At 41.2% G+C, this 11,957-nt stretch overlaps 1 protein-coding gene across 1 annotated transcript; it reads left to right on the plus strand.

Moving 5' to 3' along the window:
* Positions 1-2,916: 2,916 nt before the first annotated feature.
* LOC138365601 (uncharacterized) lies at positions 2,917-3,636 on the plus strand. The gene is made up of 2 exons (XM_069326078.1): positions 2,917-3,388; positions 3,470-3,636. Exons 1-2 carry the CDS (start codon positions 2,917-2,919, stop codon positions 3,634-3,636), a joined length of 639 nt encoding a protein of 212 aa, XP_069182179.1.
* The last annotated feature ends 8,321 nt before the right edge of the window (positions 3,637-11,957 follow it).

The following is an 11,957-nucleotide window of genomic DNA, read 5'->3' on the forward strand; positions in this document are numbered from 1 at the left end:
AGCTCGCACTGCGAGACATCTTAAACGAAACCGCATGAGGCTAGCAGATTACAAAATAAATTCTGACTGCCTCACTGATGTTGGAATACTTATAGGCGCGGATCATTATTATAAATTTATAACGGGATGCACCAGACAACACGGAATGAATTTGTTGTCATCTGCTGGAGGCAAATTGCTTACTGGACCGGTGCTTTTCCAACAAAATCCAGCGTCAACAAACCAACAATCTAACAACATAATAGTGGCGTGACTAGGCTTGGAACAGTCACCCTTACATTTCAGAGAAATATCTGAAGATATTGAGTCTGATCCACCTGTACACCGTCTGTGGGATTTAGACACTTTAGGTATTATCCCTGAACAACCAAGCCCTGATGATATGTGGACTTACCAGCAATATCTGGATACAGTTGTCTATAAAAATAAACAATACTGGGTAAGACTCCCATGGAAGTTGAATCATCCACAACTTCCAGTCAATTATTTTATGGCAGCCTCACAATTACAGTCTCAATTAGCACGACTACAGAAGCAGCCAGACAAACTGAACATGTATCATCAACTCATCCAACAACAACTCAACAGTAAATTTATCGAAGTTGTTGATAACGATGACCAGAAAATAGGTCATTATTTACCTCATCACGCTGTGGTGAAAGATTCATTGACAACACCTATCCGTATTGTCTTCAACTGTAGTGCTAAAGTAAAGCCAAGCAGTGTTTCTTTAAATGAATGTCTCCAAACAGGACCTAGCCTAACACAAAGGCTACATGATGTGCTGTTACGATTCCGCACTGGTGTTTTCGCTTATACTGCTGATATCAGTAAAGCTTTCCTCCGAGTAGGTTTACAGGAGGAGGATCGTAATTACACTAAGTTTCTCTGGATTAAGGACCCACTGGATCCTAACAGTGATATCATCACATATCGTTTTGCCTCAGTCTTATTCGGAGCTACGTCCTCCCCGTTTCTATTGCAAGCAATATTAGACACACATTTGAGGAAGTCAAATAGCCCTTATAAGGCAGACATTAGTGACAACTTGTATGTCGACAATTTCCAGGGAACTACAAATGATCAAACCAATTTGGTAGAAATCTACCATGAGGCTAACCGTGAGCTATTAGGAGCCAATATGCCACTACAGTCATGGGCCTCAAATAATGACTCATTAAACCAGATAATCGAGAAAGAATTTCCAGGTTATCAGGTACCTGATCAATTAAAGGTTCTGGGTGTGGAATGGAACACAAGTACTGACGAGATGAATGTCAAGTCAGTACAAACCGATAACTCAACCCTTACCATGAGAACATTGCTCTCCTTTGTCAGTCAACTATTTGACCCTTTAGGCTTACTTAGTCCTATATTAATAAGGGGCAAACTCCTAATGCAGGAGTGCTGGCAGAAACATATGGGATGGGATGATCCGTTACCAAGTGAGTTACAAGCTAAATGGCAGATACTCTCAACGGATTTTAATCAGTTAGGTGTTTTGAAATTTCCTCGTAATGCTTCAGGACCAAACTTGCCCACAAATTTGCACGTTTTCTGCGATGCCTCTGGCAAAGCATATGGCGCTGTAGCCTACTTAGTTAATAGTGCACAATCAGTTTTGCTCACATCTAAAGCAAGAGTTGCTCCCATTAAGAAGAGATCTTTACCTCAAATGGAGTTGACTGCATTGCTGGTGGGAGTAAGATTGGCTCATTGCCTGACTAAGACACTCAATAATATCCACTTTGGTGAGAATGTCGTGTGGTCAGACAATGAGGCAGTCTTACAATGGGTAAGAAACAACAACAATAAAACTCCCTCGTCAGTAATTGTGTTAGGGAAATTCATAAGTTATCTGCTGGATATAAATTCAGACATGTTCCTACTAAGGACAATCCTGCAGATAATTTATCTCGAGGATTAACACTAAAACAACTTATCAAGTCTTCGCTGTGGTTCAATGGACCTTCATGGCTTGTTGGTGGTCAGTGGCCCAAACAAAAGCCACAAGTCATAGTGACCAATATCACCACTCCCATGAAAGAACCAGAACCTCAACGAATCTTAGCCATTGATCCTCGCAATTATTTTAACTTAAGTAAGTTATTAAGAGTGACTGCACATGTGTTTGACTTTCTTGCTAAGATAGGAATTCGACATAAGTTTCCCAATCCTATTCTCTTCTGGATCAAACGTGCACAACAAGAGACATATGGAAGCGAATATGAAAATCTTCCAGATAAATTAACTAAGTCTCTAGGTATCTGGTATGATGCCAACACTCATAATATACTAAGATGTGGAGGACGTTTGCTTCATGCAAAAATTGATCTGGACACAAAGAATCCAATTCTTCTACCACGTCACCACATCATCACCAAACTTCTAGTTTTACATCACCATCAATATGGTACTTTACATGGGGGAGTGTTAGATACTCTCACCGACCTTAGACAGAAGCACTGGCTTCCTCAAGGTCGTCAGACAGTCAAGTCAATTATTAAATTCTGTGTAATCTGCAAAAGATACGATGCTAGAGTATGTCCTTACCCAGGACCTCCACCACTCCCTGAAGAAAGAGTGGTTCATCTTCGTCCTTTTGAAACCACTGGTGTTGATTACACAGGAGCCTTACTTCTCACTGGCAACCCAGATAAGATACCAGTGAAAGCTTACATTTGCCTTTTTACGTGTGCTACTACCAGAGGCGTACATTTAGAAGTGACTTCAGATATGAGTGCTGAAGCCTTTATCCAAGCCTTCCGCAAATTTGCAGCTCGCAGATCTTGTCCCAAACTAATGATATCGGACAATGGTTCCAATTTTGTGGCAGGAGAAGCCTGTCTGCGAGAAGTCTGGAATCATCCAGAAGTACAGTCAGTCCTACAGAGACGACAATGTCACTATGAGCGAATGATAGGCACTGTTAAGAAGTGTTTAAGAAAAACCTTACATAGACAAAAAATCAGTTACTCCGAACTCCAAACCATTGTTGTGGAAATCGAGGCGCGAGTCAATAACCGCCCATTAACATACATGTCCGATGACTTCTCACAGAGAGAACCTCTGAGTCCCTCACACTTGATACATGGAGGCCTGCTGAGTCCTCTCATACCTTTAGCCGAAGAGGACCCCGTAGACCCTTCACATGTAACCAGAAGTGACTTGGTAGAAAGTTACCAGCATCTCTCAAGAGTCATTGACAGGTGGAATGAGGTGTGGACTCGAGAGTACCTCACAGCTCTACGAGAGTACCACTACGGAGCTTCGAGTCCTTATAATAAAGTACAACTTAAACCAGGGGATCTAGTATTAGTCGACAGTGATGGACCAAGGTCAGAGTGGCCCATAGGCAAAATTGTTGCCATTCATCCAGATCATCAAGGTATCCTGAGAGTAGTGAAAGTTTCATGCCGAGGCAACACTACTCTAAAAACTTTAGAGAAGTTGGTACCTCTCGAATTAGCAGAACGAGAGTGTCTGCCAGAACCAACTTCCCCAGTAGTTTCCGAGGACAGTAATTCTGATCCACAGAGCAACCGCCCCACTAGAGCTGCTGCTCAACAATGCAAGCGGAAACTGCAAGCCTATTACAGCTCTGACCAAGAGCAAATCCATTTACCTCCAATTTAAGTAACCATGATGATGCTGTGGTGTGATGTCAAGTAACAAATCATTACAAGTCACTATGGCCCAGGACACACTCATCACAGTAGATTCTCAGTTATTTGAATTGTGTGATTTAAATTCTTAATTGTTGTATAGGCTATAAATAACATTATTTATCTAGAGTATCTGAGAGTTTACAGACTTTGAGACTTAGTAACATACACATTACATGTCATAGCGACACCAGTCACAGAGTTTATTGTAAGCTTTCTTAGTTATTAGCTTTAGGTAATTCATAATAACATGTTCCATTTAACGTGAAATCTGCAAGACTTAAGTTTCTTGTATGTCCTTGACAAATACGGGACATCCGTTATGTGTGTACTAACATACTAACCTACTAATATACTAATATTAATACCAACTTCGGGATGGGTATGTCAGTACTCAACATTACACTGTGACCCGATAAATCTCCCCCCGGAGTTATGTTGAAAATTTCCAACCTAATACAACACAGTTGTATTATTATTAATTATTACTAAAATCTACTAATTGCTGTAGTAACTAAAATTAACCAACAGTAGAGTTCACATGAACTAATAATTGTATCTGTACAATAATGCTAGAATTCTTACGTAACCAGACGCCAGTATTGCGTCAGATTCCACCAAAATAAACACATTTATATCCAGTGTGTCAGAGAATTGAGTTTGATTCTCTAAAAACAACAGTGTTCTGTGTGATAATTATTTACCGATAACCTGACTCCCAAATAATGCCAAATCGAGCGTTTCTAGTTACAACTGTTATCTGGTAATAAATTTAACGTCACGCGTGAATGCCATGGAGAGAATTAAATTCATCTCCATTGCTCGTTTACCATCGTAAAACGAGCAAATAATAATATTTAACTCCCCTAGAATTATAAACCCGTCATTATCCAAGCATTTTAGCCGCAACTGCGAGAAATAATATTATTCGTAGTAAATAATTTGTGTAGCAAATGCGGGACGCAGAGCGGGGAGGGGGAGACGCCATATTGCCGAGAGAGCGTGTGGAGGCGTCAACGAGAGAGGAAAGTCGCCACTGTGCGGTGTGAAGATTAGTTGCAGAATTGAGCAACTTGTTTGGTGTCAGTGTCACAGGATATATCGTGGTGAATCGTCAACGAGAATTAACTTGACATTCAGCCCGGAACTTGTCAATTTGTTCCGTGTAATCCATCGTGACCAGCCAGAGAGGCCGTCGACATCTAGGCCAGGCTAAACGCCACGTGTTCGCTATTACGACGCTAGAGCTTAGGACGCGAGCTTCGGCAAGCTTCAACTTACACAGTGCCCTATTAGCTAAGTACATTTATTCCCTTTTGATGCATCATTAGAGATAGTTTACAGCAGGGTAGCTTGTCGTCTCGCCGAGCGACATAAATAAAGCACATGTTAGTATAATTTTCCACTCTCCATTTCCAATTTCTTGAATATAGAGATTTAGCAGCCTAATATGTTGCTACGTAATATATTTTGATTTACAGCTTGCGTGTGAAGAATTCCCCGAACTGTTACTTTCCCGTGTTATTCATCTCCCAGTGTTCCATGATGAATTCCGGAGATTTCGAGGATGATTCATGACTGATGTCTTGGAAAACGTCTTCAAGCTAAGACCCTTTTCCGTATTCCATTATTTAAATTATCTGTATTGAATTATTACTATTGATCACTGTACACTGGATTTAACACGTGTTTATTATAATTATTAATTTCTGATATTCATAATCTATGTTTTTATTGATGACAAATTCTCTATTGATTCTCTAATTGGTCATAGGATTAGGTTATTACATAATGAACTGGTGTACGAACCACACTAGTTCCTAGACATATATGAAGTTCTAGCAATAACCCCCCAATGTAGGTGTTTGAGGCTTTGATTCATTTAAATTATATATACAGCCCATTAATTATTCAAGTGATTATATTTTCTAGTATTTATCCATAGTTACTGGTTCCTCTAGGAATTTCAAATGATCACATTTTATTAGTTTCCCTCTTTATTATAAAAGCGGGTGGTCCTTCGTAATTGATTTCATTACATTAATAATTAAATAAATAGAGTCAAGCCTCAAATGTCCCACAAATACTTCATTTTCAATCAACTATTTGTTTCTCGTTAAAATACTCAGTAAGATATTGAAAAGGGAAGGAGTTCTGTTTTTATTGCATATATCGACGTTTCAGCCGGATTCGAGCGGTTTTACGTGTACATCTTCCATCGGTAATATAAACGGAAAATCAGGAACATTTTAGTTAATTCTAATGAAAACACATTGATTTTTATCATTTGAAACAACATCTTTATATGTCTTTTCTAGGATCTAAATAATATGGAACCTCGCTTTATGATTTGAAATTAAAATCCTCAGATTTGGTAATATAGAGATTTTTTTCACGTTTTTCATGTAGGTTGATTGTACGTGAATATGTTCGTTTTTACCAATATTTCGATAATACTTTATGTTTTCTCACGATATGTGATTTAGCCTGAAATCTGAGAATTTCGCATAATATTGCATTTTAAAGCAAGTTTTCTTACGTTTTGTTTTGTATTAAAAATTATTGAATTCAGCAATTTTTTGACGTTTATCATCCTCTTTTCCTTTATGTGATTTAAATAAAATATCAACGAATAAGGCAATATTTTGCCGTTTTTCCACGTTTTTGTGAATTTTCAGTTTATTGTTATTAATTCAATATATATACGATAAAATTGATGCAAACACATAATTGATTAGAAATTAACATTAAATGCTTCATTTTCAATCAACTATTTGTTTCTCGTTAAAAAATTGAGTAAGATATTAAAAAAGCGAGAAGTTCTGTTTTTATTGCATATATCGACGTTTCAGCCGGATTAGAGCGGTTTTACGTGTACATCTTCCATCGGTAATATAAACGGAAAATCAGGAACATTTTAGAGTATTTTAATGAAAACACATTGATTTTTATCATTTGCATTGGAAACAACATCTTTAAAAGTCTTTTCGAGAATCTAAATAATACGAAACCTCGCTTTATGATTTCAAGTTAAAATCCTCAAATTTGGTAATATAGCGATTTTTTTAACGTTTTTCATGTAGTGTGACATTACGTAAATATATTGGTTTTTACCAATATTTCGATACTACTTTATGTTTTCTCACGATATGTGATAAGGCCTTCAAATCTCAGAATTTCGCAAATTTTGCATTTTTAAGCAAGTTTTCTTGCGTTTTGTTTTGTACTAAAAATCATTGAATATAGCAATATTTTGACGTTTACCATCCTCTTTTCAATGTGATTTAAACAAAATACCATCGAATTAGGGAATATTTTTCCGTTTTTCCACGTTTTTGTGAATTTTCAGTTTATTGTTAATAATTCATTAAATATACAATAAAAATGATAGAAACACATAATTGATTAGAAAAAAATTTAAATACTTCATTTTTAATCAACTATTTGTTTCTCGTTAAAATACTCAGTAAGATATTGAAAAGGGGAGGAGTTCTGTTTTTATTGCATATATCGACGTTTCAGCCGGATTCGAGCGGTTTTACGTGTACATCTTCCATCGGTAATATAAACGGAAAATCAGGAACATTTTAGTTAATTCTAATGAAAACACATTGATTTTTATCATTTGTATTGGAAACAACATCTTTATATGTCTTCTCTAGGATCTAAATAATACGAAACCTCGTTTAATGATTTGAAGCTAAAATCCTCAAATATGGCAATAGAGCGATTTTGTTCATGTTTTTTATGTAGTGTGACTTCACGTGAATATATTCGTTTTTACCAATATTTCGATACTATTTCATGTAGAATCACGATATGTGATTTGGCCTTTAAATATCAGAATTTCGCATAATATTGCCTTTTAAGCAAGTTTTCTTGCATTTCCTTTCGTACTAAAAGTCATCGAATATAGCAATAATTTAACGTTTATCATCCCCATTTTCCTTTATGAGATATAAACAAAATATCCTCGAATTAGGAAATATTTTGCCGTTTTTCCACGTTTTTGTGAATTTTCAGTTTATTGTTATTAATTCATGATATATACGATAAAAATGATGCAAACACATTATTGATTAGAAATTAACATTAAATACTTCATTTTCAATCAACTATTTGTTTCTCGATAAAATACTCAGTAAGATATTGAAAAGGGAAGGAGTTCTGTTTTTATTGCATATATCGACGTTTCAGCCGGATTAGAGCGGTGTTACGTGTACATCTTCCATCGGTAATATAAACGGAAAATCAGGAACATTTTAGTTAATTCTAATGAAAACACATTGATTTTTATCATTTGTATTAGAAACAACATCTTTATATGTCTTTTCAGAGGCTAGAGAGAGTGATGCAGAGGCCTCAAGAGAGTGATGCAGAGGCTAAAGAGAGTGCTGCAGAGGCGCAAAAGAGTGAAGCAGAGGCTCAAGAAAGTGTTGCAGAGCATCAAAAGAGGGATGCAGAGGCTTAAGAGAGTGTTGCAGAGGCTGAAGAGAGTGTTGCAGAGGCTTAAGAAAGGGATGCAGAGGCTTAAGAGAGTGATGCAAAGGCTCAAGAGAGGGATGCGGAGGCGCCAGAGAGGGATGCAGAGGCTCAAGTGAGGGATGGAGAGGCTTAGGAGAATGATGCAGAGGCTCAAGAGAGGGATGCATAGGCTCAAGAGAGTGATGCAGAGGCTCAGGAGAGTGATGCAGGGGCTCAAGAGAGTGATGCAGAGGCTTAAGAGAGTGATTGAGAGGCTCAAGAGAAAGATGCAGAGGCTAAAGAGAGTGATGCAGAGGCTTAAGAGAGTGATGCAGAGGGTAAAGAGAGGGATGCAGAGGCTCAAGAGAGTGATTCAGAGGCTCAAGAGAATGATGCAGAGGCTTAGGAGAATGATGCAGAGAGGCTCAATAGAGGGATGCAGAGGCTGAAGAGAGAGATGCAGAGGCTTAAGAGAGTGATGCAGAGGCTCAAGAGAGTGATGCAGAGGCTCAAGAGAATGATGTAGAGGCTTAAGAGAGTGATGCAGAGGCTCAGGAGAGTGATGCAGGGGCTCAAGAGAGTGATGAAGAGGCTTAAGAGAGTGATTGAGAGGCTCAAGAGAAAGATGCAGAGACTCAAGAGAGTGATGCAGAGGCTAAAGAGAGTGATACAGAGGCTTAAGAGAGTGATGCAGAGGCTTAAGAGAGGGATGCAGAGGCTCAAGAGAGTGATGCAGAGGCTTAAGAGAATGATGAAGAGGTTCAATAGAGGGATGCAGAGGCTGAAGAGAGTGATGCAGAGGCTTAAGTGAGTGATGCAGAGGCTTAAGAGAGGGATGCAAAGGCTTAAGAGAGTGATGCAGAGGCTGAAGAGAGAGATGCAGAGGTTTAAGAGAGCGAAGCAGAGGATCAAGAGAGTGATGCAAAGGCTCAAGAGAATGATGTAGAGGCTTAAGAGAGGGATGCAGAGGCTCAAGAGAATGATGCAGAGGCTCAAGAGAGTGATGCAGAGGATGAAGAGAGGGATGCAGAGGCTTAAGGGAGTGATGCAGAGACTCAAGAGAGAGATGCAGAGGCTCAAGAGAGTGATGCAGAGGCTCAAGAGAGTGATGCAGAGGCTCAAGAGAGTGATGTAGAGGCTCAAGAGAGTGATGCAGAGGATCAAGAGAGTGATGCAGAGGCTCAAGAGAGCGATGCAGAGAATCAAGAGAGGGATTCAGAGGCTTAAGAGAGTGAGGAAGAGGCTGAAGAGAGTGTTGCAGAGGGTCAAGAGAGGGATGCAGAGGCTTAAGAGAGGGATGCAGAGGCTTAGGAGAGTGATGCAAAGCTCAAGAGAGTGATGCAGAGGCTCAAGACACGGGATGCAGAGGCTTAAGAGATGGATGCAGGGGCCCAAGAGAGTGATGCAGATACTCAAGAGAGGGATGCAGAGGATGAAGAGAGTGATGCAGTGGCTTAAGAGAGTGATGCAAAGGCTCAAGAGAGGGATGCAGAGGCTTATGAGAGGGATGCAGAGGCTCAAGAGAGGGAGACAGAGGCTCAAGAAAGGGATGCTGCAGAGGCTTAAAAAAGTGGTGCAGAGGTTCAAAATAGGGATGCAGAGGCTTAAGAGGGTGATGCCGAGGCTCAAGAGAGTGATGCAGAGGCTTAAGAGAGTGATGCAGAGGCATAAGAGAGGGATGCAGAGGCTCAAGAGAGTGATGCAGAAGCTTAAGAGAGTGATACAGAGGCTGAAGTGAGTGATGCAGAGACTCAGGAGACTTATGCAGAAGCTCAAGAGATTGGTGCAGAGGCTTACGAGAGTGATGCAGAGGCTCAAGAGAGGGATGTAGAGGCTCAAGAGAGTGATGCAGAAGCTTAAGAGAGTGATGCAGAGGCTCAAGAGAGGGATGCAGAGGCTCAAGAGAGTGATTCAGAGGCTTACGAGAGTGATGCAGAGGCTTAAGAGAGTGAGGCAGAGGCTTAGGAGAGGGATACAGAGGCTCAAGAGAGTGATGCAGAGGCTTAAGAGGGTGATGCAGAGGCTCAAGAGAGTGATGCAGAGGCTCAAGGGAGGGATGATGGGGCTCAAGAGAGTGATGCAGATTCTCAAGAGAGTGATTCAGAGGCTTAAGAGAGTGAGGCAGAGGCATAAGAGAGTGATGCATAAGCTTAAGAGAGGGATGCAGAGGCTCAAGAGAGGGATGCAGAGGCTCAAGAGAGGGATGCAGAGGCTCAAGAGAGGGATGCAGAGGCTCATGACAGGGATGCAGGAGTTCAAGAGAGGGATGCAGAGGCTCAAGAGAGTTATTCAGAGGCTTACAAGAGTGATGCAGAGGCTTAAGAGAGTGTTGCAGAGGTTAAAGAGAGGGATGCAGAGGCTCAAGAGAAGGATGCAGAGGTCAAGGGAGGGATGCAGGGGCTCAAGAGAGGGATGCAGAGGCTCAAGTGAGGGATGCAGAGTCACAGGAGAGGGATGCAGAGGCTCCTGAGAGTGACGCAGAGGCTTAAGAGAGGGATGCAGAGGCTTAAGAGAGTGATGCAAAGGTTCAGGAGAGGGATGCAGAGGCTCATGAGAGGGATGCAGGAGTTCAAGAGAGTGATGCAGAGGCTCAAGAAAGGGGTGCAGAGGCTTAAAAAAGTGATGCAAAGTCTCAAAAAAGGGATGCAAAGGATTAAGATGGTGATGCAGAGGCTCAAGAGAGTGATGTAGAGGCTCAAGAGAGGGATGCAGAGGCTCAAGAGAGTGATGCTGAGGATCATGAGAGGGAAAGCAGAGGCTTAAGAGAGTGATGCAGAAGGTAAAGAGAGTAATGCAGAGGCTCTAGAGAGTGATGCAGAGGCTTAAGAGAGTGATGCAGAGGCTCAAGAAAGTGATGCAGAGGATCAAGAGAGTGATGCAGAGGCTCGAGAGAGTGATGAAGAGGCTCAAGAGAGGGATTCAGAGGGTTAAGAGAGTGATGCAGAGGCCTCAAGAGAGTGATGCAGAGGCTGAAGAGAGTGTTGCAGAAGCGCAAGAGAGTGATGCAGAGGCTCAAGAGAGTGTTGCAAAGGATCAAGAGAGGGATGCAGAGGCTTTAGAGAGTGATGCAGAGGCTGAAGAGAGTGTTGCAGAAGCTTAAGAGAGGGATGCAGAGGCTCAAGAGAGTGATGCAAACGCTCAAGAGAATGATGCAGAGGCTCAAGAGAGGGGATGCAGAGGCTTAAGAGAGGGATGCAGAGACTCAAAAGAGTAATGCAGAGGCTCAAGAAAGGGATGCAGAGGCTTAAAAAAGTGATGCAAAGGCTGAAGAGAGGGATGCAGAGGCTCACGAGAGGTATGCAGAGGCTCAAGTGAGGGATGGAGAGGCTTAGGAGAATGATGCAGACGCTCAATAGAGGGATGCAGAGACTCAAGAGAGTGATGCAGAGGCTTACGTGAGTGATGCAGAGGCTTAAGAGAGGGATGCAAAGGCTTAAGAGAGTGATGCAGAGGCTGAAGAGAGAGATGCAGGGGCTCACGAGAGTGATGCAGAGGCTTGAGAGAGTGATTGAGAGGCTCAAGAGAGTGATGCAGAGGCTCAAGAGAGTGATGCAGAGGCTAAACAGAGTGATGCAGAGGCTTAAGAGAGTGATGCAGAGGCTTAAGAGAGGGATGCAGAGGCTCAAGAGAGTGATGCAGAGGCTCAAGAAAGTGATGCAGAGGCTTAGGAGAATGATGCAGAGGCTTAGGAGAATGATGCAGAGGCTCAATAGAGAGATGCAGAGTTTCAAGAGAGTGATGCAGAGGCTTACGTGAGTGATGCAGAGGCTTAAGAGAGGGATGCAAAGGCTTAAGAGAGTGATGCAGAGGCTGAAGAGAGAGATGCAG

The sequence above is a fragment of the Procambarus clarkii genome, chromosome 17 (assembly GCF_040958095.1).
Source record: "Procambarus clarkii isolate CNS0578487 chromosome 17, FALCON_Pclarkii_2.0, whole genome shotgun sequence".
NCBI classification, from domain to species: Eukaryota; Metazoa; Arthropoda; class Malacostraca; order Decapoda; family Cambaridae; genus Procambarus; species Procambarus clarkii.

Bases quoted from the DNA above. Each gene is read 5' to 3' on its own strand.
- LOC138365601 (XM_069326078.1), top strand. From the start codon at position 2,917: ATGATAGGCACTGTTAAGAAGTGTTTAAGAAAAACCTTACATAGACAA. The intron at 3,389-3,469 runs GTATCCTGAGAG...CTCTCGAATTAG, and splicing joins CATTCATCCAGATCATCAAG to CAGAACGAGAGTGTCTGCCA.